The sequence below is a fragment of the Silurus aristotelis genome (assembly GCF_946808225.1).
Source record: "Silurus aristotelis genome assembly, chromosome: 2".
Classification (NCBI taxonomy): domain Eukaryota; kingdom Metazoa; phylum Chordata; class Actinopteri; order Siluriformes; family Siluridae; genus Silurus; species Silurus aristotelis.
The window spans coordinates 24,934,084-24,960,131 of record NC_139575.1 but is presented as its reverse complement, the minus strand read 5'-3'; the positions used below and the strand labels follow the sequence as shown (position 1 = coordinate 24,960,131).

General features: G+C 38.1%; 2 protein-coding genes across 6 annotated transcripts in view; one reads left to right on the top strand and one right to left on the bottom strand.

The window, feature by feature from the left end:
• LOC310737330 (uncharacterized protein) overlaps positions 1-26,048 on the bottom strand; it is a gene marked incomplete at its 3' end in the record, with an annotated part of 188,975 nt that overhangs the window by 108,109 nt on the left and 54,818 nt on the right. The window lies entirely within an intron of this gene.
• Positions 1-26,048, top strand: part of nav1b (neuron navigator 1b) — a 78,762-nt gene that overhangs the window by 32,762 nt on the left and 19,952 nt on the right. For 3 of the 5 annotated variants that reach the window (XM_083528705.1, XM_083528707.1, XM_083528706.1), the window contains 6 exons: positions 14,934-15,072; positions 20,033-20,339; positions 22,153-22,897; positions 23,302-23,709; positions 23,980-24,021; positions 24,554-24,708. In XM_083528705.1, the coding sequence (XP_083384831.1) occupies positions 14,934-15,072; positions 20,033-20,339; positions 22,153-22,897; positions 23,302-23,709; positions 23,980-24,021; positions 24,554-24,708 (1,796 nt within the window). Of the gene's footprint in view, positions 1-7,722; positions 8,070-14,933; positions 15,073-20,032; positions 20,340-22,152; positions 22,898-23,301; positions 23,710-23,979; positions 24,022-24,553; positions 24,709-26,048 lie in introns of those variants that run through there. The other 2 variants (XM_083528709.1, XM_083528708.1) reach the window with 2 other exon arrangements.

The window sequence follows — 26,048 nt, the reverse complement described above, 5'->3', positions numbered from 1 at the left end:
GGTACCGAATCCACTGTAATCTGTGGATGAGATCAGTTTGGCTGTTTTCAGTGTAAACTAGGGAACTCTTTTCAGACCAAGAAAAAAATGTGTTAAATGTATGTTAACACTTTAGATTAAATCTTGTATGTGGATATGTTGATGGTGAAAAATTGATCCACAATTAAGTCATTGTATCTATCTTTAAAAAAGCGACCTCTTAAATGTGACAGCCACATGACATAGACTTTATTTTGCAGGAACGAAGATGAATTACATTGAAATGTGCCTTCAGTTTCTAGTGCTAGTGTAGTTCTTTGCTGACTGTGGATCATTGGCATTGTAAAAAGCCTTTAAAATCTTTTAAATATCCTTCAGCAGTTCTTAGTCTTCGTACATCTACTATTTGTCTCCTATTTGTCTGGAATAAAAAGCTACAGCCACATCAGACCTTTAGAGAAAGGATTTGACCACCCCGCTGTGCAATCGCTTCTCTTACACACACCCCGTCTTTGGACATACTAATATTGTGCGCTGTCAGTTGTGCTTAATGCATTTAAACACAAAAGACAGCAGATCTTAGGCATCTGGCCTGGTCATATCTGCCAGCTATTCATCCGTCTCCCACAGTACAGTGGAAAAAAAGATGGGTCTGTTTGGTGGGTTTTTTTTAGCATTTGATAGATGGAGTGAGCTAATGCTTAAGACAAAGCATGTGATGATAACAGCCCACACAGAATCCTCTTTCCTTATCACTACACAGCATTAAACACACAAGCTAGCAGAGACAAACCAGAGCTAAATAAATGCGTTTTTGTAATTTGGGATGAATATAAAAAATGAAGAAATTGTATTTTTTTAAAATGATAACAGTCACATTTAGATCACAGTTATGTGTAAACTGCTAATAATTTGCTGCATTAACTGAAGGGTGGGGATAGGTAGTGTGGGAGGAATGACGATGGGTTGCAGGAGATGATCCCACCCAATCTCGCTGTCGTTCTTTTTTTCCCCGTATGTTCTCTCTCTCTGTTCCTGTCTCTCCTTCCCTGGTTGTGCTGCAGCAGCGTGCCTCAGAGTATGCGGCACATGGATCAGTACGTGTTGCCATAGCAACCATAGTAACCCCCTCCTCCCTTTCCATCTTCAGTGTGACCCGGTAAAAAGCAGTGTGGGTGTGTCAGTGTGTTAATGCGTGGATGTGACTGGAATCCTAATATAGACCAAAATAATGGAATATTAATGTACAGTGCAATGAAGTGACTTGAGCTTGGCAGAATGTGTCATTTTTCCATTTACCCATTTATTTTTTTTATTCTCCTAGTAATTCAGGCAGGAAGATATGTGAGCTATAAGACAGATATGTGATTATGTGAAATTGTAAAGATCCTATGTAGAAGTGCAATATTTGAAGATTGTACTAAAAATTCAAAAAAGTAATTATCACATATTAAGTCCATGTTGTTAAGGTGTAGTGCAGGAGCAGCTAACAGACAAGGTGGACATCAGCTGGACACACACACACACACACACACACACACACACACACACACACACACATACATACACACACACACACACACACACATACATGGACTAGAAGCATCTGAGGAGATGAAAGGGCTTCTGGGGCAGTTCATGTCACTAACACCCATCACAAACTGTTTCATGTTGGGGCTTGCCTGGGAAAGTTAGCAGAACGTAGGTCATGTATATCAGCAAGGTCAAGCTCTAGCATGACTTGACCATACATTTACTGCAGTACAATTAGGACATATTCTTGTGGTGCCACATTTGATTTATTTTGCTCATAGACAGTGGTTTGATCAAGATATTATGGAAGAACTGAAATGATCTGTTCACAAAGGCAAACTAATTATCATAAGTTAAGGTTAACAGGTTTACCACACATTCCCTCTTAGTTTAACGATTCTATTGTAGTCTACTTTTCTCTCTTTTTGTTCTGTGTGCTTTTGGCACATGAGATTAATAGATTGAAAGACATAGGTATACTGCTGCAAATGCCTTTTTGGAAGATTTGCCTTTTCTTGATGGAATCCTCTTGCAACAATTTTCCAGAGTAGTGATTAAAGAGACAGGCAAAGACTAAACGCAGAACATCAGTGAAGCATGCTGACAGAGACTATCATCAGCATGAGTGTTGCACTCTTCCGGTCTATGGTCTCTGGCTTTTTACCATTTTTTTTTTAAAGTAACATTTATTCTATTCCCTTCTGAAATCTATGGTTTAAGTAAAAGTTATTTCAAAACATAGGTGTTGGATTCAAAGTATAATATGACAACTAATTTGGCTTGCTGTGGGTTTGAGGATATAAATGTTTTAATTTAAGTCATGTGTGGCGCTCTGTTTGGCTTGAGCAAGAGCCACTGTTTCGCTCTTAAAGAAATAGACACTGGTCTGGCTTTGCTTCTATACAGAGACAGCCTACAGTAAAAGACAGGTCCAGGGAACACACCCCAAAGCAAAATATTACCTCATGATCCTAAATACAGGGTCAGTAATGAAGATGTAGCGTCATCATTGGGACACATAAAGCACATTTTCAAAGTTATGAAAACATTTAACCTTGTAATGAAAGCACATACCTTGAAAATGTTTTTGATCTAATGTATGTGCTTTATGTCAACAGTCAGTAATGAGGTTTGACTTGTGACTGTGTTGTGCAGTGTGTTTGAATCATACGACCTTCCATGTGATCCAATCATACGGGGTTATTTTTGCTCTGGATATAATGCACTATGTAAGAAGCCAAACATTCATACTTTGAATACTGTAATGTTATATCATTGCTATGAAGTACTAGCTACAGGTTTTTTTTTTTTATTCTCTGATTTAATAAATAAGTATTTATTTATATTAAATGGTCCTGATAGATACTGCTGCTATACAAACTCACAGGTAGTGCAGTTTCATCGGTTTTGTTTTGCTAATGACAAGGAACTTTATTATATCATTAGCAGCTCAGGTATGCCAACATCATCACGTCACAATGGTAGTCAAAAAAGAAGTAAGGCTTTACAATAACAAGCAAGAGATGTTATCCAATCAGTGGAAAGAATGGGTTTAAACCAAAGACAAGTCAGAGTGAGGGTCAGTGGATTTAGGATTTATAGCTTTATTTCTTGCTAAAAATCTCTGTATCATTGTATAATTTACATCTTATATCATGTGTGAAATTTTAGCTAAATCTTAGCTACAAATTTAGCTAATTTTAACTAAAAACACATTGTTTAGCTAGTGAATAACTATGGTGTATATGCTTTTCTCTGTATTTTCTCTTGCAAGTTAAGCCGTATTAAGTGAGAGTGAATAACCCAATATGCTGGATCAACTCATATTTTTTACTTATTGCTCTCTGTTTTAGCTAACATGCTAATATTCCAAGTAAATTTTTTATTTTTTAAATTTTTTTCTTTTACACTGTGTTTCAGCTACGCAGGCTGTAATACACAAGCTGTCAGTACACCTCTGGTGTTGTTACAATGTTTTCATACTACTTAGAGCACATTATGTATTTTGGGATGCTACCTTGATTCTCTCTGAGTGTGTATTGATCAGAACTACTCAGAGAACACAGCTATGGGATTAAAGTACTATAAATTGCTCTTCTTGTACTCTGCAAGTTGCTTACAATGGCATTTTTGCTTCAGAATGGGCAACATTCCCAAATCTTACATCCTGAAGCTTTAAAACTAGATGTGGACAGAGGTGAGGTAATAAGGGGGTAAATATCAAGTGAACATGCTGGCATATTTCTTTAAATCTGTCACCATGGTTTCAAGGCTGTTAGGAAAAAGTAGCTAATTCAGATTTCGACTATGGAAAAAAAAAAGTTATCATTCCAAACACTGACTGTACAACCAGAGGCTCTTTAAGATGGGCAAAGTAGACAAAACAAGTTAGCTATAACATATTACTCTTTGCTACTGTTAGCCACTCGTAAGATATAAGACAAAAAACAACAACAAAATAAATCTTTAAATGAGTGTTTGTGCATTGTGCATTTTCAGTGGGCTACAACTTTAGCATATTAAATCTATAGCAATGTTCAGCAGTGACAAAATCCCTCCCGGTTTTTTACAAGCCAGTTTTAGTGACAGCAGGCTTCCTTGTTTGTTTGGTTTTTGTTTTGCACTTCCTGCTCACACCTACGGCTATGTATCTCTCTGTAAAAGAATAACCAAGCGTTCACAGTCCCTTTGAAATATCTATGATGCTTTTAGTTTTTAAACCTATAGATACTATGGCAATTTTAATCTAGAAGCCATTTACTAGCTCTTATAATAAGTGTAATAATGTCTATCTGTGTGTAGTATATGATATAATATTTGGATTGGTGAAATGCCTCTAGATTAATATGTGTAGTATTTTATTTGCCATCTCATATCAAAGCTTTTTTGTTGTTTGTTATTATACTCTACATTTAGCATTTCTGTCAGTTAAGGAGCAAAACTGTCAGAAACATACGGCTAATAGTCGTGTTTCTCAGTAACAGCTGAGTGGTGGGCGCAGTAAGTAGAGCTGATAAGAGGATCTAGTAGTTGCTACACAAAGTAAAGCTGATGATGAACAGTTAAAAAAAAAGTCTTGTTGGGGTTAATCTGTTTAATAGTCTCTGCCCAAAACCACAAAATAATTAAGCAAATGCATGCATGCTGTAATTGATATGGTTTTGGTGATGCTGCTGTTGAGGTTGACAATAATAAGGATTAAAACTGTTTGTGATATAATCACATTGTCAACTTCTAAACTAAAGATGCAGTAGTAGGCATAATAGATAGATAGATAGATAGATAGATAGATAGATAGATAGATAGATAGATAGATAGATAGATAGATAGATAGATAGATAGATAGATAGATAGATAGATAATAAAACACATTGGCAGGTTTTGTCTTTTACCCTTTTTTTAGGAAAAAAAGGGGATATATTTAGAGAGAGTGAGCGAGAAAGAGAGAGAGAGAGAGAGAGAGAGAGAGAGAGAGAGAGAGAGAGAGAGAGAGAGAGAGAGAGAAGGGGGGAGTTCCTTGTTTGAACACTGGGTGTCGCTGTCATGTTAAACCGGATTTAAAAACTGATCAGGTTCCAATTACTTCTTCCTTTTCAGACTGTTAATAACAAGGTTCTAAGCCTATTTTTAATTAAGATTTTGGGTTTGTGGCAGCACTAAAGTGGCTTAAGATTTAATGTCAATGCTAGTATTTTTAAGCCTGATGGTTGGAAATTGGTTGGTAATTACCATAATTATTTTCTTTAAAAAAAGAATGAGCTATATATATATATATATATATATATATATATATATATATATATATATATATATATATATATATATATATTCTTTTTTACATTTAATATGTAAGAATATACATGAGTGCTTAAAACATGTACATAGCAATACAGTCCTGTTTACATTTACACAGCCCAGTTATTTACTTGTTTATTGTAACCATTACAGATAGCCCATGGCATGTGATAAAGTATAGATATGTTTCTCCATCTGGCTCCCAATAAGAACAGTTTGGAAAACCTGTCTTAGACTAAGACAAACATTTCTGGGTCATTGCCCCTGGTCAAGCTGCTCTGTCTGTGTGTCTATAAAGTGCTGTAATAGGCAGATGTGCCTGTGTTTATCTGAACGCCAACAACACTGATAAACAGCTCAGATTACATCTAACTTTGTGCATTCATGCATGTTGTTTTTGTTTTTCTTTAATCTTATAGATTTGTATTGATGACCTACAAAATAGTCTGACAGTCTGAGGGTATTTTTACATATAGTTATTTTCAAATAAGACTCACTAAGTCTAAAGTGGACCCAAAAACTTTGTGCTTGTAGTGTCCACAATACAAGTGTTTCAAAAAAGGAACTTGGTGCTTTGTGGTCATTCTTGACTAATTGATGGGTTCTTAGACAACTGTGCAATACTGATTGATGGATCATATCATTCAAAATGGTTTATTGACATCATGGTGTCATTTCAAAAATGGACACAGCAAAAAAATGTTATCAGAGTAAATGACGGTAAGCATTTGGCGTGGGTGTTTTTCTGGTCCCTATTAAAAGCAAAACACATGCATATACTTCATACATTACAACAGTAATATACAATTTTATATATAGCAATATATTATTTATAATATGTATTATTGCCTGATTAACTTAACACAAATGAGTATTGCATATGTCACAATGCTACAGTATTATAATTCTAAAAATCTAACCACTTCTCACTAGCTATGTTCAGCCATTAACTAATGTTTTTTTGTAACTACGACTGAACAAACCTCAAATTCTTTATCCATGAAATAAAACTGGAAATGGATTTCGAACACTTTGTTTTTACAAGACACAAACCAAGCAAGCCACAAAATAAACCACAAACAAACCATACTGGAAGTGTCTCTAGAGGTGGTCCAAAGCACAGTTTGCCTGTGGGCTGTGTTAGAGGGGCTCATTCACATATGTGCAAAAAATGCTGAGTTATCATTCTAAGCATTCTATGATTACTTGGAATGCTGAATCCGACCCAATGTGAAAATGTCTTCGCTTGTCCTTGTTTGCAAGATACCTTAACCCGAAGGTGAATGATATGAATCATGTGGTGCTTTCTGCCCACAGACAATGTGACCTTGGTGACTAGAGTCAACTGTTCCTATTGAGATGCATACATCCAGGGTGTGAATCGTCTTGGGCCACACACAGAATGTGTATTTGTGTGTCAGACATGGTCACTGGAGAGTACCAGAAGGAAAAGGGGGGGGGGGGGGGGAAGAGGATAGGAGAAACAGTCTGAAGCGCTACTTGGACAGTTTAAGTGGTTATGAGACCAAAGTGCAGACCGTAGGCTAAGTTCTAACTCCTAAATCTGTCTATATAATCTGTGAACATTGTGACTAATGTTTCACTCACCTTCCACTAATGATACTTTATACATTCATTTACGTCCCACTCTTTTTTTGTCTCTTTCATGTGGAGATCACTAGGTCCATATGCAGAGTCAAATCTCTTCCAGGTCTTCCTGCTGAGATCTCCCGGTCAGGGAGGAAACTTTCCCCTTTAAAGGTGCACAGTGATGAATGTGTGGAAAACCTGGTTGTGTCTGACCCAGTCTAGTGTGAGCTGTCATCTGGAAAAACCATTATGTCTCACCATTACTGGCCTAGTCTAAACACTTAATGTGATGACCAAAATTAAAGACCTCCTGCAATCTCTCCACAGCTTGCATTGTGTAGAGCGAGCGTGTCGTTGACATGCAGGGGCAGAAGGGAAGTGTTTCTTTAGCTCCTCCAAGTTCCTCATTCCTAAAAATCGCACTTGTGCTATTACAAAGGAGCACTGTGTTTCAGTGCACAAACATAGCTTGTTGCGAATAAAGCTGACTGGCGCAGATGGGACCGGTTGTACTGGTTTGTGTGTAGTAAATGCTATCTCAGGACTATGCCTTCCCTGTTAAAAAAAAAAAAATTCACCCTTCCCATCTGTCCACCTTGGCATAGGGAAGCCCTTTGTGTTTGCCTTCAGGAGGATCAGGCTTTAAAAATTGCCTAGTCAGCTTTATATTTTCCCCCCAAAGATCTAGAATGTAGATGCATGTATGACCTTATTTTTTATTTTGTAAGATTATTATTTTGTAGATTTTAAACGAGCTTTTGCAGCCTTAGCTTGCAAATGAGCATTGCTGCTAAACATTGAAAGAAACTTGTTGAACTGGTACATAGAATGTTAGTATATTGATCAGTTTGGAGACTTTAGAGACGTTGGCTAAGCGGTGTGATACATCTGTGTACAATTAGAGGAGAAAGAGAGGTGGAGACCGACGTGGTGGACAAGTCTGGGGGTGTCGCCCATACACACACACACACACACACACACACACACGCGCGCGGAAAGAGTAGCAGAAAGCGGATAGATCACTTCTCCGACTGAACCGTTTGAATGGAAGCGATTTGAATTCGAATCCAACCGTCGGATTTATTTAAATCTGTAAGATCGCGCTTGAACATGAGCGCACGTGCTGACGTCCATCCCATTCGGTCGCGTCTCAAACGGACATTACATTACATGTAAGTCCAAGTTTCTAAAAGGAATGTTTTCATAAACTTCTACTTACAGTATTTTCTAAGTGATAAATTGTACACTCTCGTCTGCCTGGTTGCATTTTGTCTTTTTTTTAATAGTTAGAAATTGCTCAATGAGTATCACAAGCTTTTTTTATTTTATTTTTTAACGTTTTCTCTTCTGGGCAATTCAATTTAGAATAGTACAGTACAGTTGCATACACCTTTCTTCTACATTATTATGTTATTGTGCCTAAATCTCTATTTTTTCCCCCCATTGCAGTACAGCCTGTATGCTTGCTAAAGCAATGATAACCACAACGGTTTTACTGTTTGTATAAAGTTAGAGATAAAGTGTATGGAGGTTCAGCCTAGTTTCAGTTCTATTTTCTTTTTTTGCTCTCTATCTCTAAATATATACCTTAATTTTCCAAAAAGGAAACTAGGCAGCTTTTCTGTATGATGTGGAACACTTGGGGAATATTTCTGACTTTTTCCAAAGTGTAACGGAACAAAAATATAATAACTTTCCTTCTTAAAGTCTTTACACCAGCACTTTATTTGCACCATTGAGATTCTATTGATACCATGACATGTCTAATATGGACCTCGAATTTCATTTTTGGGTGTGTGCGTTACATTAGATGACTTTAAATGAAAGCCATATGATGCCAAACTGGACATATTTTAAATGTCTTGACATGCCATAATGTGTTAAAGCTTTTTTGTCCAGTCCAAAATTGCTGCTTTTTAAGAAAAAACATTCACAAAGTGATAGCGAGATGTGGCCTAATGAAAAACACCTCACTGTGGATTAAGTGTTATACTTATGTTACATCGCAAAGATTTGCTAATGATTTAATGAAACAAACTTCCATCGTTTCTAATTGCAGTTGATGTTGCAGAACACCTGTGAGATCAGTTAGTCCTTGTTTTCAACTGTCTCTTTTTGTCTATCTTTTGTTATCTATCTTTACATTTATAGGAAGAGAAATCTACAGTTTGTCATGTAAGAGAACCTGGCAAGCAGGAAGTCTTTTGTTATGAAAATTGTCCCATTGTGGAAAAACTGCTGACATTCTTTCAAAGCATTGACACCCAATGTAGAATGTAAGATAAAGACTTGTCTTTCCCCAATGGACAACCCATTTCTTAAACCTGTCAATCATTTGGAGCGTCCGTCATAAAGGTTCAAAGAACCGAGACTGTAGAAAATAAGGATGTATTAGAACGAGGGCATTAATTACAAACCTGAGATTTAAATGACATCAGGCATCAGCTTTAGATCGGAGAATTCTCGCTTTACAATCATAAATTATAGGCTTTTTCCAGAAAATGTTGCATTTTAAATAAAATCCGTGGTTGTGTTTTGTTGTTAATTAAGATTTATTTGCTACTGTTTCTAATATTTTGTTGACACCCCGTAGTTTAAAGTCTCTTTGATCTGGACACGAACCTGTACCACATCTTAGAGAGTTCCCATAAACTCCCACTACACACTTCTGCACTAATTATTGCAGTTCAAGTACTTGTTTTATAGGTTTAGAAAGAGATTTTACAGCTTGGCATTCAGCTTACTTTAAAGAGGAAAGTATAGCATAGTTTTGATTTGCTAGATGAAAACCAGAGAGGAATACGAAAGGCCAGACAAATTCATGTTAAAAATCTCTCAGGTCACAGGAAAGGCTAAGTTTGGATGTACACTGCTAATTAGAGTAGTTCTAAACTTGCAGATATGGGGGTTCATTATTTTTTTTAATCATTATTATTATTTTTATTTTTTAAGTTTAGAGCATGTTTGTCAAAGGAGGGTGTAAACTGACTCACACTTGGAATGAAAGGTAGGAGTTGTCCCAAAGCCCCTGGTTCTTTTGGCATGGAAACTGTATTTGGGAGTAGTACAACACACTATAATAATTACACCCATCCTCTAGCCAGTATTTCAAACCCATACAGCTACCCCACTCAGTCATTTCTCTCTTTTTTTTAAGTCACAGAACACGCTTATAACTCAACCAGGCAACTTGGAGCCAGTCCAGCAAAAACAATGGCTACATTCTCACCCCCTTCTCAAGTTTGGGGTCAATTACTGCTGACCAGCTAACTTTTCTTTTCAGCCTGTCTTGCTTCATCTTACAGACATACATCTACCAAGCGAAAGCGGAAAGCATGAATTACTACCTCACAGGCCGTGAAAGTCCATTAAAAAGAAACGGCTCCCCTACATCCCCAGACAGCCCTGTAAAGCTGTCTGTTGAACTTTTTCCTATTGGAGTTAGATTTTGTAGAAAAATGGCCTTTTTATTTATTTTAAATCCTTTTTTTTTTCTTTTTTTCTTTTTTATATGTAATTACAAGCTTCCCGAATTGAGTGAAACACAAGAAGACCCAGTTTTGTAAACTTGTTTTGTTCTGCAAAAACTAGCATTAAATAAATCAGTAAAGACAATCCCTTTCCTCCTTTAAGTGATCTTATATAACCGTGTAATTCATCAAACAGATGACAGAGATGTGGTACTGTGGTAAACACTGAATATTTATGGCTGGCAGTGTTTTTCACACATATGTAATGGCAAAGTGAGATTTATAGGATTGTCCCCAAGTGTGGATAAAGCAGTAAGTAATTGTCTGCTCTGTCTTTACAAACCAATATCAAGTGGATAGAGCCTGGGAGATCTGCTTTTTTAGTTTTGCCAGAGCTATATCCAAAACTATGAAAAAAACCAAAAACGTGTTATCGGGGAAGTTTCTTCTTGACGCTATGAATGTGTTTGCGGTTGCTTTTTCTTTACTTATACATTAAGTAATACTACAGCAACATAAAGGTGCTTATTAAAAGTTGCATTAGGTCTACATTTGGATGTAACATGTTTGAGATCGAATTAAAACCTTTTGAAATCCATAGTTGCAACAGACAATGGCTTTTATATTGTTTGCCAGGTTAGCAAACATTTTTGACATCTTTGGATTTGATAAGATCTTTACTTTTGCTTTACAAGTGAGTTGTGAATCTTGCTGGCACTTGCTTATAGTGTGTCTGGCTCCAAAGTGCCACTCTTGCATTTTCAACGCATGCAAATGGAAACCTCTGTGGACAGGGAATGAGAAATGTTGGTTGTTCTTGCACTGTGGCTTTTGGAGAGCCATACAGCTCCAGAGCTGTCCAAGCATGCCCATTCTCTCTTCGGCACTCACAACCTGTGATTAACACTAACTCCCGGCTCTTTAACTCTGCCTTTCCAAGATTCACCAGGATGTTTTGTCCTCCCCCAGCTTTCTGGCACATCTAATTCATCTTTTTCCATTGGTGAAGACCATGCTTAGCCTGAAACCACTGAGCAATTTGAGCTCTGCGGGGGGGGGGGGGGGGGGGGGGGGGGGCATGACCATGCTGATTGCTGACTGTAGATGTCAACTAGAAAATGAAAAACATATTAAGTAACAAATGAGAAATGTGATTGAAAAACGTGTATGTTCAAATGCAGAATGATCTTTTCATTTCACGAGCATGTAGATTGAACAGCTTGCACTAAGAGCACATCTCGATGAACTATTAACCCACCCTGATAAGGTTGAGATGTTCTGGATTTAGTGTTTGCTCAGTGTGAATTACAAGAAGACCACATTCTCTTTTATTAGTGAGGTTACGCAATGCCTTGCCTGGGGGCAAATATAATTACACTGACAGATTGGGCAGTTCAAGTGAGTATTTAAATAACCCTGATGGCTGGATTGCAAAACATCATTACGTGGTCCAGTTAAAAATAATAATTTTGTCGAAACATTTATTATTTATTGTTTCAATTTAATTATATTTTTTTAAATGATTTTATTTTAAGGATGGTCACGAAACAATAGAAATATTCGGGAATTACTACAGATTAAATGCGCTTGCTTTCGAAAAGGAGTGTATTCACCCTGACAAGACTTTCGCACCTATTCACAGTGACATTGACATAGTTGTTTTAAGAGTGCTGTTTCAATCATAGACAAAGTCTGGACAATATAACATGGATTGCATTTAGCGCCATTTATATATATTTTTTTACGATTATCAAACAGCATCTTATTATTGCTACAATAAGAATGTTTCCATGTCAGTTGTAAATTGGGATTTAAAGCGTAAGAAATCACAAACAATTTCAAACAAATATGCAACTATGCTTCTTCTTTCAGAGAATGACAATATGTGTCAAAACATTCACTTTAAGATAATTCGATTCTATTTTATTCGAAAATGTTTATTCATTTTAGTACGGTAGGGCAGGGACCGAGAATACCTAGGAGACATATCCGAGCAACAAGATATAACACATCAACAGATTTTCAACAATAAGTTGGACAATCTCTTAACTCTTCTGGGAAGGTTATATTGTAAGTGCGGCTTTGCACCTATTCAGCCACAGACGCATGAGGAAGGTCAGGCACTGTTGTTTAGTGAGGAAGCCTGAGGCACAATCACGGTTCCAGGTCATCCTAAAGGTGTTCACCGGATTTGAGGTGCAGGCCATTGTGCCACATTGTGCCACAGTGGCATTGTCATGCTGGAACATGTTTAGGCGTGTCAGCTTCAGCAAAGAAAATTGTAATGCGTGTGCATACAACGACATTTTAAACAATTGTGTTCTTCAAAATTTGTGGCATTTGTTTGGGTTTAACACTCATATGGGGTGAATGTCAGGTGTCTACAAATATCATTCAGCATGTCATTCAAATGCCTGATGAAGAGTTGGGTCTTAAGTCTTGTTTGGATATATTTAGCTGTAACTTAGCTGTTTAGGCAGTGAGGAAGTTTCACTTCACTGCCAGGGTGCGAGGACATAGTTAATTATTGATACATGTTTTTTTCTTTGTACCCAGTGGGTCAATTTAAGCAATGCTATAGGACTGAAGTGAACATTGTGCGAGGTATAATAGGTGCCTTGAGGTAAATAGGGTCTGGACCATTTTTGACTTTGTGGGCAGCTCCAAAAAACTATTAGAATGAATACAGCAATAGGGTGATGTGGGATAACGTGGCAAGACAAAAAAATGTTTTGCAACCGCATTCTGGATTGGATGGCAGACCTACCAGGAGCCAGTTGCAGTATTCCAATCTCAAGATAAAAGGAACTGAACAAGCACCTTAGTGGCCTCTATGGAGGAAAATGGCTCTATGTTGCTAGTGCTTTAAAGGAGATACAAGTAAGGAAGAGATAAGAATGAGCCAAACATGCTGAGATCTTGCAGAACCATGAGTGTCTGGGGAAGGAAAAAGAGAATAAGTTCCAGGGGTGCTGTGTCATGATCGACCCCAACTTCCAAACAAGCAGGGATATGCAAAGAAAAGAATTTACTTTGCTGTAGTTTATATGTGACAAATAAGAGGCTTCTCCTTATTTTAATGTGTATACAGGGAGAACTAAAGAGGAACCAGCAGTGAGTCTTGTGGGACATCATTGGGATGTCTGCATAAAGCAAATGTGCAATACCTTATCAAACTGACCAGTTTCTTGGTGATAGATATACCATCTTTACTTTTACAACTTTTTGAGTTGTTTTGTATGGACGTTGGCAACCTAGCTAATCAGCTATTAACCGTGAAGCAGCATATATTCAGATTCCTACTAAATGGAGTCATCAGGCCGGCACTTGTAAGTAAGAAATTACAAGTGGTGAAAATGAAACCAACTTCAGCAGTGATTGTGAGTTTATAAAGCCATGTAAGCACAAACACATGTCTGAACGAGTTTGGTTGAATAGATTTGAATGGAAATGAGCAGGGCGAAGCATTGTTTTAATGACCAGGATCTTATGACTTGATTAAACTGTCTAATTTGATTAACGAGAAATGAAAGCTAAAATAAGATGCACAAAATAAAATTCTAATAAAAACACAAAGAAGTTTTCATATAAACGAGCGGATCCTGTGGTGTCTGAACGCTCTGTTTTTTGTGTTGAAAATAGTGTTTTAACTTAAAATGCACATTTTCACAGAATAAATAAATATATAGCTCTAGTTTTTAAACATTAATTATAAGATTTATGTGCAGGACTGGGCAAAAAATATTTGTATTTATTCTTAAAATACTATTTATATATTTATTTATTCATTCATTTTTATTTATTTATTTATTTATTTATATTGATTTATAAATAAATAAATTCAATTGAATTGTTTAAATCTTTATCACTGATATCACTGATCGTTTGCAGGTTTCTGTATTATTAATATTGCAAAGACCAGTATTGATAAGCATTCCGCTGTGGTTGTGTGTGTGTGTGTGTGTGTGTGTGTGTGTGTGTGTGTGTGTTTTTGCATACTGCTGTGTATGTGTGGCGTTTGGGTGTTATCAGTGTGAATCATGCCACTCTCATGCAGGGCAGAGCTTAATCCCTGCCAGTCTGATTAGCATCATCCAGATTGTCTGCTTTCAAACCACATGGACACCCCACAGATTGAAAACCCAGACAGGGCAGTGGAGTAGCATTGCCTCTCACAGCCAATGATATTTCCAACCATCTCAATGTCATGTTATTATTCATGTTGTATTGTACCTTGCTAATGAATTGGAAGGGTGCTCTGTCTTTAGCATAATGGCAGCTGCACATGTCACTTCAGGAACAGCTGTGTGCTCAGCATGACTGTCTCTCAGTTTGGTCATACTGTATAATGAAGATGCCTTGTGGTTTAGGATCATTTGTTGATCATCACTGGAGATTTAAGAAAATGATGTTAACCCTTTAGGTCTTTCTTAAATTGGTATAACAGTGATATTAAGTAAAAGGACAACTTTCTGTAGTTTTCCATTGTGGAATGGATGTATTTGTCGAAAATAAACATTTGATCAACCTTTTCGCCTCTTACTCTTTACCTTCCTCTGTTTGCAGGTGGGATGAGAGCAGTTCCATCAGCAGTGGTTTAAGTGATGGCTCTGACAATCTCAGCTCAGAGGATCTGAACGCCAGCTCCTCACTGAACTCACTGCCCACGACACCAGTCGGCTCCCGACGGAATTCCTCTGTCATGGTAAGTTTTCTGTGAACATTTGCAAGCATCATCCTTTTTTACACCAATCTTAAACAAATTCCTTTAGCTTCGATTACATAGTAATTTGTCATATGTGAGTAATGAAAGCTTTATTCTGCTTTAAAATAATCTATTCATATAGCAATCAGCAATAAGCACCCAACAGCTGGTTATTCTATTAATGACAACGTGACCAGACGTGTTCCATCATTTTATTTAATTACAGTTTAAGAAGGTATGGTAGATTGATGCATAGAATACTTTACTCATCTCTTGTTTCGTGCAATGCCCAGTCAGTCAGCATGTAAATACAAATAATATTAGTGAAAGACTAAGTATAGAGATTGTAGTAAAAAAATCATCATAAAATGACAGGGGAACGTGCGATAGTCCATTTGAAATGAATAAATGAGTAAATAACCACTTTGCAGAAGAGCGTGGAAGTGTTGTGCTATTGAATTGTCAACATGCAGCGGTTGAGTTGTACAGTCTAATAGCAGTGGGTATCATGGACCTCCTGTTCTTTTCTGCTCTGTGGCTGAATCAGTTTGAAGCCTGAAAGTAGTCTTCTGCATAGTCATTTGTTTGTGCAGGGTGTGAGAGATATAACGTTGCTGTCATGTCACCAAACTTGCGAAATATCCATGAAAACAAGTTATCACTTGCAACTATAGCTATAAACAATTGTCTCGCCGAACAGCCCTTTATTTCACAGACTTAAAGTTAATAGGAAAAAAATGCAGCTTGTCATGTTACTAAGGAGCCACAAAGCGCTCTCTGTCCTCAGAATTTTCCAGGAACAGCCTTAATAGGCACCCAACTTACCGGAAACTTTATTGTATGAAAAATAATTTGCATATTTTGAATACATTTTAAGGAGCAAGTGCATTAAATACAACTGATTTAACTTGCATTTGGGATTATTGTCTGGGGTGCTGTCAGAGAAACTTAAAACAACCTTCTGTAGTCACCTTGAGTATAAGTGTCGTGATATAAATCTGTAGACACTGTTGGTAAACCTGGACGAGTCTTATAGCTTGTAGCTTAGCAGAGAATCACAGCATAGAAATTATGTTGTATTATAGATTTTTGTATATGTTCAATTTGAAGTTTGAAACCATGGTTTGGATATCAAACTGAAATTTTTATACACTGTTTCCATCTCCAATTTGTACATTTACTTACAAGATTATTAACCATATGTTTAAACCCATATACCATTAATTAGAGTATTCATTCATTAATGTGTGCACAGGTAAATACATTCACCTTTTTAGTAGTTCACCAGTTTAGTAGGAAGGCAATACTAACTAAACTTGGTTTGCTTTTGAAATATATATTGCATGGATTTCACAAGATGTTGGAATTATCCTTTAGACGTTCTGGTCTGTGTTGACATGATTGCATCCCATAGATTTTTATTTAGTCTTTTATGCATTTTTTAAAATTTATTTCTGAACTAGTGACCAGTAAGGCCACTTTAGAACAATTAACTCATTGACATGGTTATGAAACCAGTGAGATGTTTTTTTTTTTCTTTATGACATTGTGCTGACATTCATTATCATGCTGGAAGTAGCCATTAGAAGATAAACAAGGTAAATTGTGGTCAAGTAATGATGCAGAGGGCCAGCAAGAGTAAAATAAAAAAGAAACCACTTCACCAGCCTAGACTGCTCATCCAAGGCAGGTTGGGTTCATGGATTTCTGCTGTTGGAATCCGTGGTGATTATCAACTAGGTGTTTCCGTCCGCAGAACTGCCGCTCACTGGACATTTTTTCCTCTATTGCATAGTTCCGAGTAAACTCTAGAGACTGTTGTGCTTGAAATCCCAGGAACCACATGCACAGAAACACCTGGCACCAATCATACCATGGTCAAAATCACTGACATCGCATTTTCCCCCATTCTGATGGTTGATGTGAGCATTACCCAAAGCTGCTGACCCATAGCTGCATGATTTTATTCAGTTCACTGCTGCCACATGATTGGCCGATGAGATATTTTCATGAACGTGTAGGTGTCCAGGTGTTTCTAGTAAAGTTTTTTTTTTAATGAGTTCATGTGTTTGAGATATGGTCTATGAGTTATTAGCAAACAAAAAATCAGTTGCATTTGTTTATTTTTGTTCATTAGTGTACAAAATTATAAATAACAAAATGATGTGCATATATAATTCAACATATTGTAAAGTATTCAGAGGGACCCATTTAACTATAAAAAAAAAAAAGTTCCATGGACACGCACATGTACATAAGCCAAAAAAAGATACTTGCATATACAGTAATAATTGGGTTGTTTATCGAGCCATTAAACTTTGTATTACTGAACTTTCCACTGATTGGTCCAGGTTATTTATAGACCTGTTTGTGATTTTCACCACAGAATAGGCTGAGAGCTCCATTTTCAGAACGGCTAGTTTCCAAATTAAAGTATTTATTTGAGTACAGATGCAAGATTTTCTGGGTTAGAATGTTGCCTTTATTTTATGGTGTAAATTTACTGTCTGTGGATAGGAACATTTGTCTGTATGGATCGACTGATTGATCAGCCGGTCGATTAATCAGGCCGATTTTCTGTCATTTTTAAATTAATCAACATCGACCCATTGTGCTGCGAATTACGCCAAGTGTACATTCTGTGCTTGCAGGAGGGAACATTAGTCTCCCATACAGCAGGTGGCAGTAGTGTGTATTTGGCATCCCAACAACAAGACCAGAAAAACTAGAACAGCGAATGTGAAAAAGCAAGCAGTGTTTACACCCGCGATCAGTACTAACAGATCCGTTTAGCTCGTTTCAATCATGTCTGCTAAGTTGTAAAGACAATAGTAAGAATGACAACGAGTGTGTTCCGGTTTCTTTTCTGTGTTCTGATTCGCTAAGCTAAGTAACCAATCAGAGTTCTCATTCTAGCCGATGAGCTCCGCCTCCAATTCCACATGCAGACAGCTGACCAGAGGCAACAGTTTTGGAAAAAACGAAAGCTAATTGATGCTCAAAAACCACCTGACATTTTCCTGACGATCTTAATCTAGTCTTATATATTTAATTATATAAATATGATACTTTGGGAGAAAATTAGGGTAACATTTGGAGCGAAACTATATTGTTAGCGAGACTTCAGCCAGCTGCAGTTTAGGTCGCAGGTAGGCACGGGTACCAAAGCCTGGTAACAGGTGCACTGATTGAAGAGGCATGTGTTGTTCAATAAATGTTTAATTTAAGCAATTTTCTGTATCACATTTTATTGATTAACTCTAAGAATTTATGAGATGAAGAAGAGAAAAGAAGAAACTCGCGCCTAACATAAAAAACAAAATCTCCATCATATCTAAATATTTCTAAATATCAGCATCGGCATCATCCAGAGAAAAATCACTAGCGGCCGTCCTCTAGTCATCTGTGTTATTTTATGGTTCTTATATCAAAAGTCTCATGTCTGTATTTAAGGTTGTGTAAATGTGCATGTGCAGTTCTTTGACCTGTGTCTGTTCCAACCCCCAAAAGCCCCCAAAAAGTAACAAGCAAAAATCATGCAACACAGAAGTCAGAAGCCTCATGAGAGTCCTGGCTTTGCTTTTCTTTTGAATTTGGAGCATCTGAATCACATTGCATAAGTTCTTCTTGGCCTGGAATATATGCTAAACGGCGCGTACGGAAACCTTTTCTCAGTAAGACTTAAAATTAAAAAACAAGTGCAGAAATTCAGGCTCAGCAGGACTGAGGAGAAATAAAACCACATTAATAGACTTGCAGGGTTGGTTGCTATGGCAATGGGGCCTGCTTCAGATATTATGATATGATAGAGCCATACAAGCTTTTGTACCGAATTATAAAAGAGAGAATGTCAGAATTCGGGGCTAATTTTGATGCCTGTCGTTCCACGTGACGTTCAGATTTGTGTACGTTTTTCAAGCGCCCGCGTTCAGCATTGGCGACAGCTCGATAAATGGCAATCATACATCTTTCAGACCCATAGAAAGCACGGAGGGTTTCATTTGCTTCAGGAGCTTTGTAGCATTCCTAGCTGCCTTTTATTTTTCATGGAGGAAAGATTACTTGTCAAGCAAACTAGCATATGGCAGAGACATTTATATATTTCGGAGCATGTTATTATCTGTAAGTCATTATGGTTGAACAGTCACCTAATTCATTTGACTGCTGTATTTGTGTTTTCCATTACAGCCTATGTGAAAATGTAATATCTTGCCATGTTTCATCATTATCATACCACACAGAGCACGTGGCTAAGCAATAACGCTACTTTATTGCCTAGCCACGTGGAAGACGATGTGGCATTTTCCACACATTTGGTAGATAACTTCACTGATTCAGCTAATATGTTCAACATGCACATCTTTTGCACTTGTGTGTTTTTAAACTCCTGTACCCAGGACTGGTTCAGATTGCTGGCGGGGGGGATTGAATAGATGGGTTTCTATGGAAAGGTGTAATTTCCTGACATCTTGTTCATCATGCTGTTTTGTTTACTGGTAGGCACAAGGTTTACCTATTGATTCAGCCATGATCTCTAGTAAAGTAGTGAAGAACAGCACTTTTTTATATTCATGGAATGGGGCCTGAGATGGAATGAAGAGGTGGAACAATAACAGATTTTTGGCTGACTATCATCACAAGGTTGTTTTCTCAAAAGTGAACTTAATGTTAAGCTTTTATTAAGATTGATATCAGTTTTTCTTTATGGACCATGTTTGTCATGCAGCTATTCCAATTTAAATAACTACTGCAAGCAAAATGCTTGGAACAGACAAGCACATTCAGATAAAATATAGTGTTTAATGCCTTTAAGTGTCATTCGGAAATTTAGGAGGCATAGTACTCTTATATTTACATCATAAAATAAGATTTTCAGGCAGCGCACTTTAACATCCAACTCCCGTGAATTTATTGAATGCTTTGGCAAAACGAATGAAAGATTGTTTCTGTATCTTGTCAGCTCCGTACAGATGCAGAGAAGCGCTCTCTGGTGGAAAGCGGACTTGCTTGGTACAGCGAGGACAACAAGGCCTTGCAGAAAGCTGACGCCGGCTCTTATGACACAGGCAGCCTGAAAACCGAGTCCTCAAGCAAATACAGGAAGAGCAGACCAGCAGAGGGTGCTGTTCAGGAGAAGACAGCGAAACGAGAGCTGAAAAAGCCACAGAGCCTCGGACAGCCAGGCAACTTCAGAAAGGGCCAAAATCCTCCAGTTGGCATCACATCCCCCATCACACACACGTCTCAGAGTGTGCTGAAAGTGGCAGGTGAGGAAGCGGGGCATATTTCATCTAACACCCCCCCCCCGTAATTACACACGATTCTGAAAGATGAGACATACAGATCAACTCTCCATTTCCGAGTGTAAAACAACGCACACATCCACACACCTGCACCACTGCATTCCTTTTTTAACATCAAAGCTTTGTCCTCATGTCTTGATAATAGAGATAGGATTTCTGCTCCATGATCTAGAGGAAAATATGCATAACAACTAACATGCAGACAGAAAACCACCACGACTTATCTGTTATTTTACCGTATCTTCATAACTCCTATCTTATCCAAGACATAAAGCCTTTTTGTTGCTCAAACGCACTGGCCTATTCAAAAAAAGGATAAGTGCTAATGGGTGATATTATGTTTTTGCTGGCCACTGCTGTCAAACATAAGCTCTCAAAATGAAGACCAGATGTAGTGTTGAACTCCGAATAATATCTGTTCAGCAAATATCACAGTATCACAAGAGATGGCGGGAGTCACTCTGTAGCGGATGCCAGAATCTGATTATCGTAAAAGCCTTTGGGAGGACAGAGAGAGAGATCTTAATCCAACACTCCTTAGTTTGTGGACCGCCTTTACGTCTAGACAGCAGCTTTGCTCAATAAAGAAGTTTGGATAATTGATGCGAGTGCGTTATTATTGCGTTAATTCTTCTTTTGTTAACGGCAACCCTTAAATTCTTACTCTCCGGGTTCACATGACATTCAAACGCCGAGCAGGACAGTTGCGATGCCTCAAGCTTTTATCAGAACAGTACAGGAGTCAGGCTTGGTGTTACGTGCTGGCCAGCAACATTACTAGTTTGTCAACATTAATCAACACCTGTTTAATCACTGGAAGTAAAAAAAAAAAAAAAAAGGGGATGCCCATTTTAAAATATTTTGAACTAATTCTCTATTGGATGATTTAAGTAAGAGCTTTACCATAGTCAGTGTGAGCCTTTTCTGGAAAACACTTGGTGTGAGCAAAAATGCAATGTATGGTAGACCATTGCAGCTGATTTGAAATGTGTACTTTAATCAGTTTCAATTTGTTTAAAAAAATATATAGGTTGAAATAAATAATTCAACCTAGACTATATTTAGTGTTTATTTATAGGGACACATTGGCCATAAACAAAATTTCAGGCACTGGTATAGAAAAGATATCACCTTCATTTTGCAATATTAATGCTGGGGTTAATCACATGGAAAGTCACTACAGAAATGCGAATCTCCTTTATTGAAAACATAGTAGGCAACACTTTGAAGTTGGAAGCAGGTGTTCAAAGAATAAACCGTTCGATAAGTTCGAAATTAGATACAGTACACAATTTATATTGTAATTAAATCAGGAAAAAAAATAAACCTCTTTATATATAGGTATATATTTTTAAGGCTAACCACAATAAGATTATTATAACAAACAGACTTTTTTTTTTTTTTGCAGTTATATGGGTAGAAGACAGATCTTTCTTCTAGGGCTACACAACTATGCCGTGTGGTTTTGGAGTACTCTGGCTCTACATAGTTTACGAGTTATTTGGCCGAAGTGTTTTCCTCTGTGACAGTTTAGATGCTATCTGATCGCGCTGTGCCCTAAATAATACATATGGATTTGCGCTTACTTGTTTTCTCCATTGATATGCTTTGAGTCACATTAAGTAGATCCAGATGAGCTAATCTTAACCATGCTGTACATATCGTATGAACTTAAATTGAGAGGAAAGTGCATTTGGTAACATTTCTTATAAAAGAATTAGCTCTCGGTTATTTCATTGAAGTCTCAATGATGACGATGCTTCTTTCTTTCTTTCAGCAACACCTAAAGGAGACACTAAGGTAGTAGATAAACAGAAGTTGTCCTTGAAGACTTCAGGCCTGCAGCGTTCCCGCTCAGATGCAGGTCGGGAGAGCGTTGAGCACCGCAAACCCCCCTCAGGCCTAGTCAAACCCACTGCAGGAAGTTTTGGCTACAGGAAAGCTCCAACAACTGGCACGGCCACTGTAATGACAGCAGGAGGTGCTACCATCTCCAGCGGGTCAGCCACAGTGGGCAAAACTCCTAAATCCTCAGGCATTCCCACCAAGCCTGTTCCGGGAGGAGGTAGCCGGAAAAACAGCCTGGACGCCAGCAATGGTGAGAACGGCTTCCTAGCACCAAACGCCCGTGGCAGCATTCAATACCGAAGTCTCCCTCGTCCAGCCAAGTCCAGTGCTATGAGTTTAACGGGACGAGCCGCCTCCCGTCCCGTTAGCAGCAACATCGACGCCAGCCTCCTTAGCCTGAAGCCCATGCCTGCTTTAACTGCTACCATGCCCACTAGAGGAAAGGATGGTAGTATAAAGGTAGGCATCCGACCTAGCAACTTTGGGCCGGTTAACCAGACAGACAGGGAGAAGGAGAAGGAGAGGGCTAAGGCTAAAGCGGACCTGGAGAACAACTCTCTGAAGAGTGAGAACCAGAGAGAGAGTTGTGGAGAGAATTTAGAGCAGATCCACAGGACACGCAGGACCAGCACAAGCAAATACCCAGAACTGTGTTCTCCAACTACCACACCACGGCAAGAATTTACACTCCTTATCAAAACCTAAATATTATAGAAATGTATATCCTTAGCCTTAGTGTCGTTAACACTAAAACCATGTTTTTATTTTTAAGTGAAACATCAAATGCTTTATTATAAGGACTGCTAATGAATTATTGAAGTGAATTGCTAGTGCTTAAATCATAGCCTGACAACTAGCCAGAACTGTTAGAATGTCACTCGTAGGACATATGGCTGGAGTAAAAGCTGTAAGGACATGAACAGTAATTCAAAGCATTGTTTGAAATTGACCACGGTGGGGTCAATTGTGTTTCTAGTCTAATCATTGTGTAATATTGAATATTGCATTGAATAAGAAAATGTGTAAAACAAGTTTTCCTGCCGATAAAATAACAGTAATTGTTTTGTTAACGCAACAGAATGCTGACTAAGTCTCTTGCACACCCTCCAAGCCTGCTGCACCTGGACAAGATGAACTCCAACAGCCTAGATTCATGTGTGACTATCGAAGACCTTCCACCTAAAATTCCTCCTTACTCCAAGCTGCAGGACCTGGTCAGTTCGCGAATGCCTAGTCGTCTCACACCCAGCCCAGCTCCAGTGCTCAACATTGACTCGCCAAGCTGCTTCTCCGGTCAGCCTCTTTCTCTGAGCAGCTCCCCTCTCTTATACCCTAAGATGTCTGGTGTCCACCGCAGCATGGAGTCCCTGTCTCTGCACATGAGCCTGCCACCCAGCGTGGAACTCAAGGACAAAGAGGAGTCCACAGGCAGGACTATTGGCACATGGGGGGCAGGGAATCGCACATCGGTCACCTTAAATGACAGGTGGGCTAGAATGTCATGGCTAAAAAGATAAATGTGATCTAGCATGGAGGGGAATTTTTTTTCACATCATGTTACGGTTCAAAAATCCCATTTGCACTTGTAACTACTGCCCTCTGTTGGCATAGGTGCAAACTAGCCGTTTAAAATGTACATATATTTAACAGCACTGTGATCGGTCATGTTTAGTAGCATGTCTATTAAAAAAATTTTTAAAACGAATGCAATAAGCTAGCTAAGGTAATTATTTGTGCTATTCTCTCCGTCTCTCAGTTTACAAACTGACAGGAACACCTTACCCAAGCAAGGACTAAGGTACTCTTACTTTTCTTTCATGTGTCTGCCAGACATGCTTGAAAGTAACATTATATTAAGCAATGGTCCAGGAAAACAAAGGAAAAATGCATGTTTCAGAGTTTCTAAACAGAATAACACTTAAATTCACTGTCTGATACAGTTCAGCAGACACTGAGAATCTTTTTAGGACAGTTCCCTAGCCAATAAATCTGTATTATTATCTAAATATAATCTCAAAATAATATCAGACAGAACATTAACTTTAAAGAAAGAATGAATATGTGGCATCATTTACAATGCTTCATTTTATGAATAGTTTGTTCCCTTGTTAAAGAAATGCATACAGTCTAGTGGTCATAGATTTTTCTCTTTTTCTTTATTGCTTTTTAAAATAATTGTCAGCCACGAATAATCCCATAGCTGCTTAATTTGATTTAATGCATCAAACACTTTATTTAAGAATTTTCTCACGTCCGTGGAGAAAATAAATGGGAAATTTACCAAGTCTTTTCAGCTCACATGACATTGTGTTTGTTTTGTGTTCCTACAGTCGCTATGGCAGTAGCCAATCAGAATTAGAGGGGAAGGAGCGTCGCCACTCCCACACGATAATGAGCATGGCCGAGTCTGAGAGCCCACCCCAACTTCCATCGCCAACTCATTTGAGCCAGTCTTTTGCTGGCAAAACACCACCCACCAATGTGGGTGAGTACAATTATAAAAAACTGGCACAGCGTTTGAAACCCTGCAGTGTCTATGGAAGAATTTATCATGATGTTTGTGACCACATTTTTGTTTCATTTTTTTATAATTATTATACGTTTTATTCAAATTGGTGTCTTCAGTATTGTTAATCTATCAAATACTTGTCCTCCAGTTAATTAGGAATACCTACCTCCTTATTCATGCGATCATCCAATCAGCTAATAACAAAGCAGAAAGATTCAGTAAAGTCTTGCAGATAGAGGCCACAAACTGAGGTATTGTTTTTACAAACACTAGAATGCAGATAAATTTGATCTTTGTTACAAATTTTATTAATTTGTTAAACTGATAGTTTAGACATATGCAGAGGAGGGACATGGGGTATATCGGTAGGAGAATGCTGAGGATGGAGCCGCCAGGAAGGAGGAAAAGAGGAAGACCAAGGAGGAGGTTTATGGATGTGGTGAATTAAGACATACAGGTAGTTGGGTTGAAAGAGGCAGATGTAGAGGACAGGTTGGTATGGGGACGGATGATCGGCTGTGGCGACCCCTAATGGTAGAAGCCGAAAGAAAAAGAAGAAGAAGAAGAAGAACTGTGATTGTGGCATGTTGGTCACAGACAGCCTGGTTTGAGTATTTTGAAACGTGTGGTCTTGAATTAAAAGGAGCAGATCAGAACAGAATCACAAAGCAAGAATGGGGTGGCTAAATGTATTAAAATAGCCATTCTGCTCTATAGTGGTGAGCAGAAAAGTATATCTGAGTCATATGTCAGGTATGTCGAACCTTGTCGAGCATGTCGATGGACTATAACAGAAGAAGACAGTAGGTGCAGGCTAACCAGAACAAGACAGATCTTGCAGAAGTCTGCAAAGCACAGGCAATATTTTTTCTCATTTTTAGCAGCCCAGTTTCAGTGACCCTGTGCCCACTGTAGCTCCATATTTCGATAGTGTTCGGCTGACAGGATTGAAACCCCATCTGGTCTATTGCTCAAGTTTTAATTCACCATCCGAAATTGTAAAGTAAACTATAAAGGCTGTTCTGCATGAAAAACATCAGCAATTGCCATGCTCAAATTCTCCAAGATCGCATTTTCTCAATCCAAATGTTTGATGTACACGTTAACTGAAGACCCTGATTTGTATCTGCATCATTTCATGCATTGCAGCCTCACAACATTATTGGCTGATTAGATAACCGCTTGCATGTGGAGGAATACAGGTGTTCCTAATATACTCCACATTTTGTGAAAACAGATGGAGCTAAAATGTGCACGTCGTCTGCATTCCATTTACATTTCCGATTCAGAGCATGCTTTCACTGATTCATGAAGCT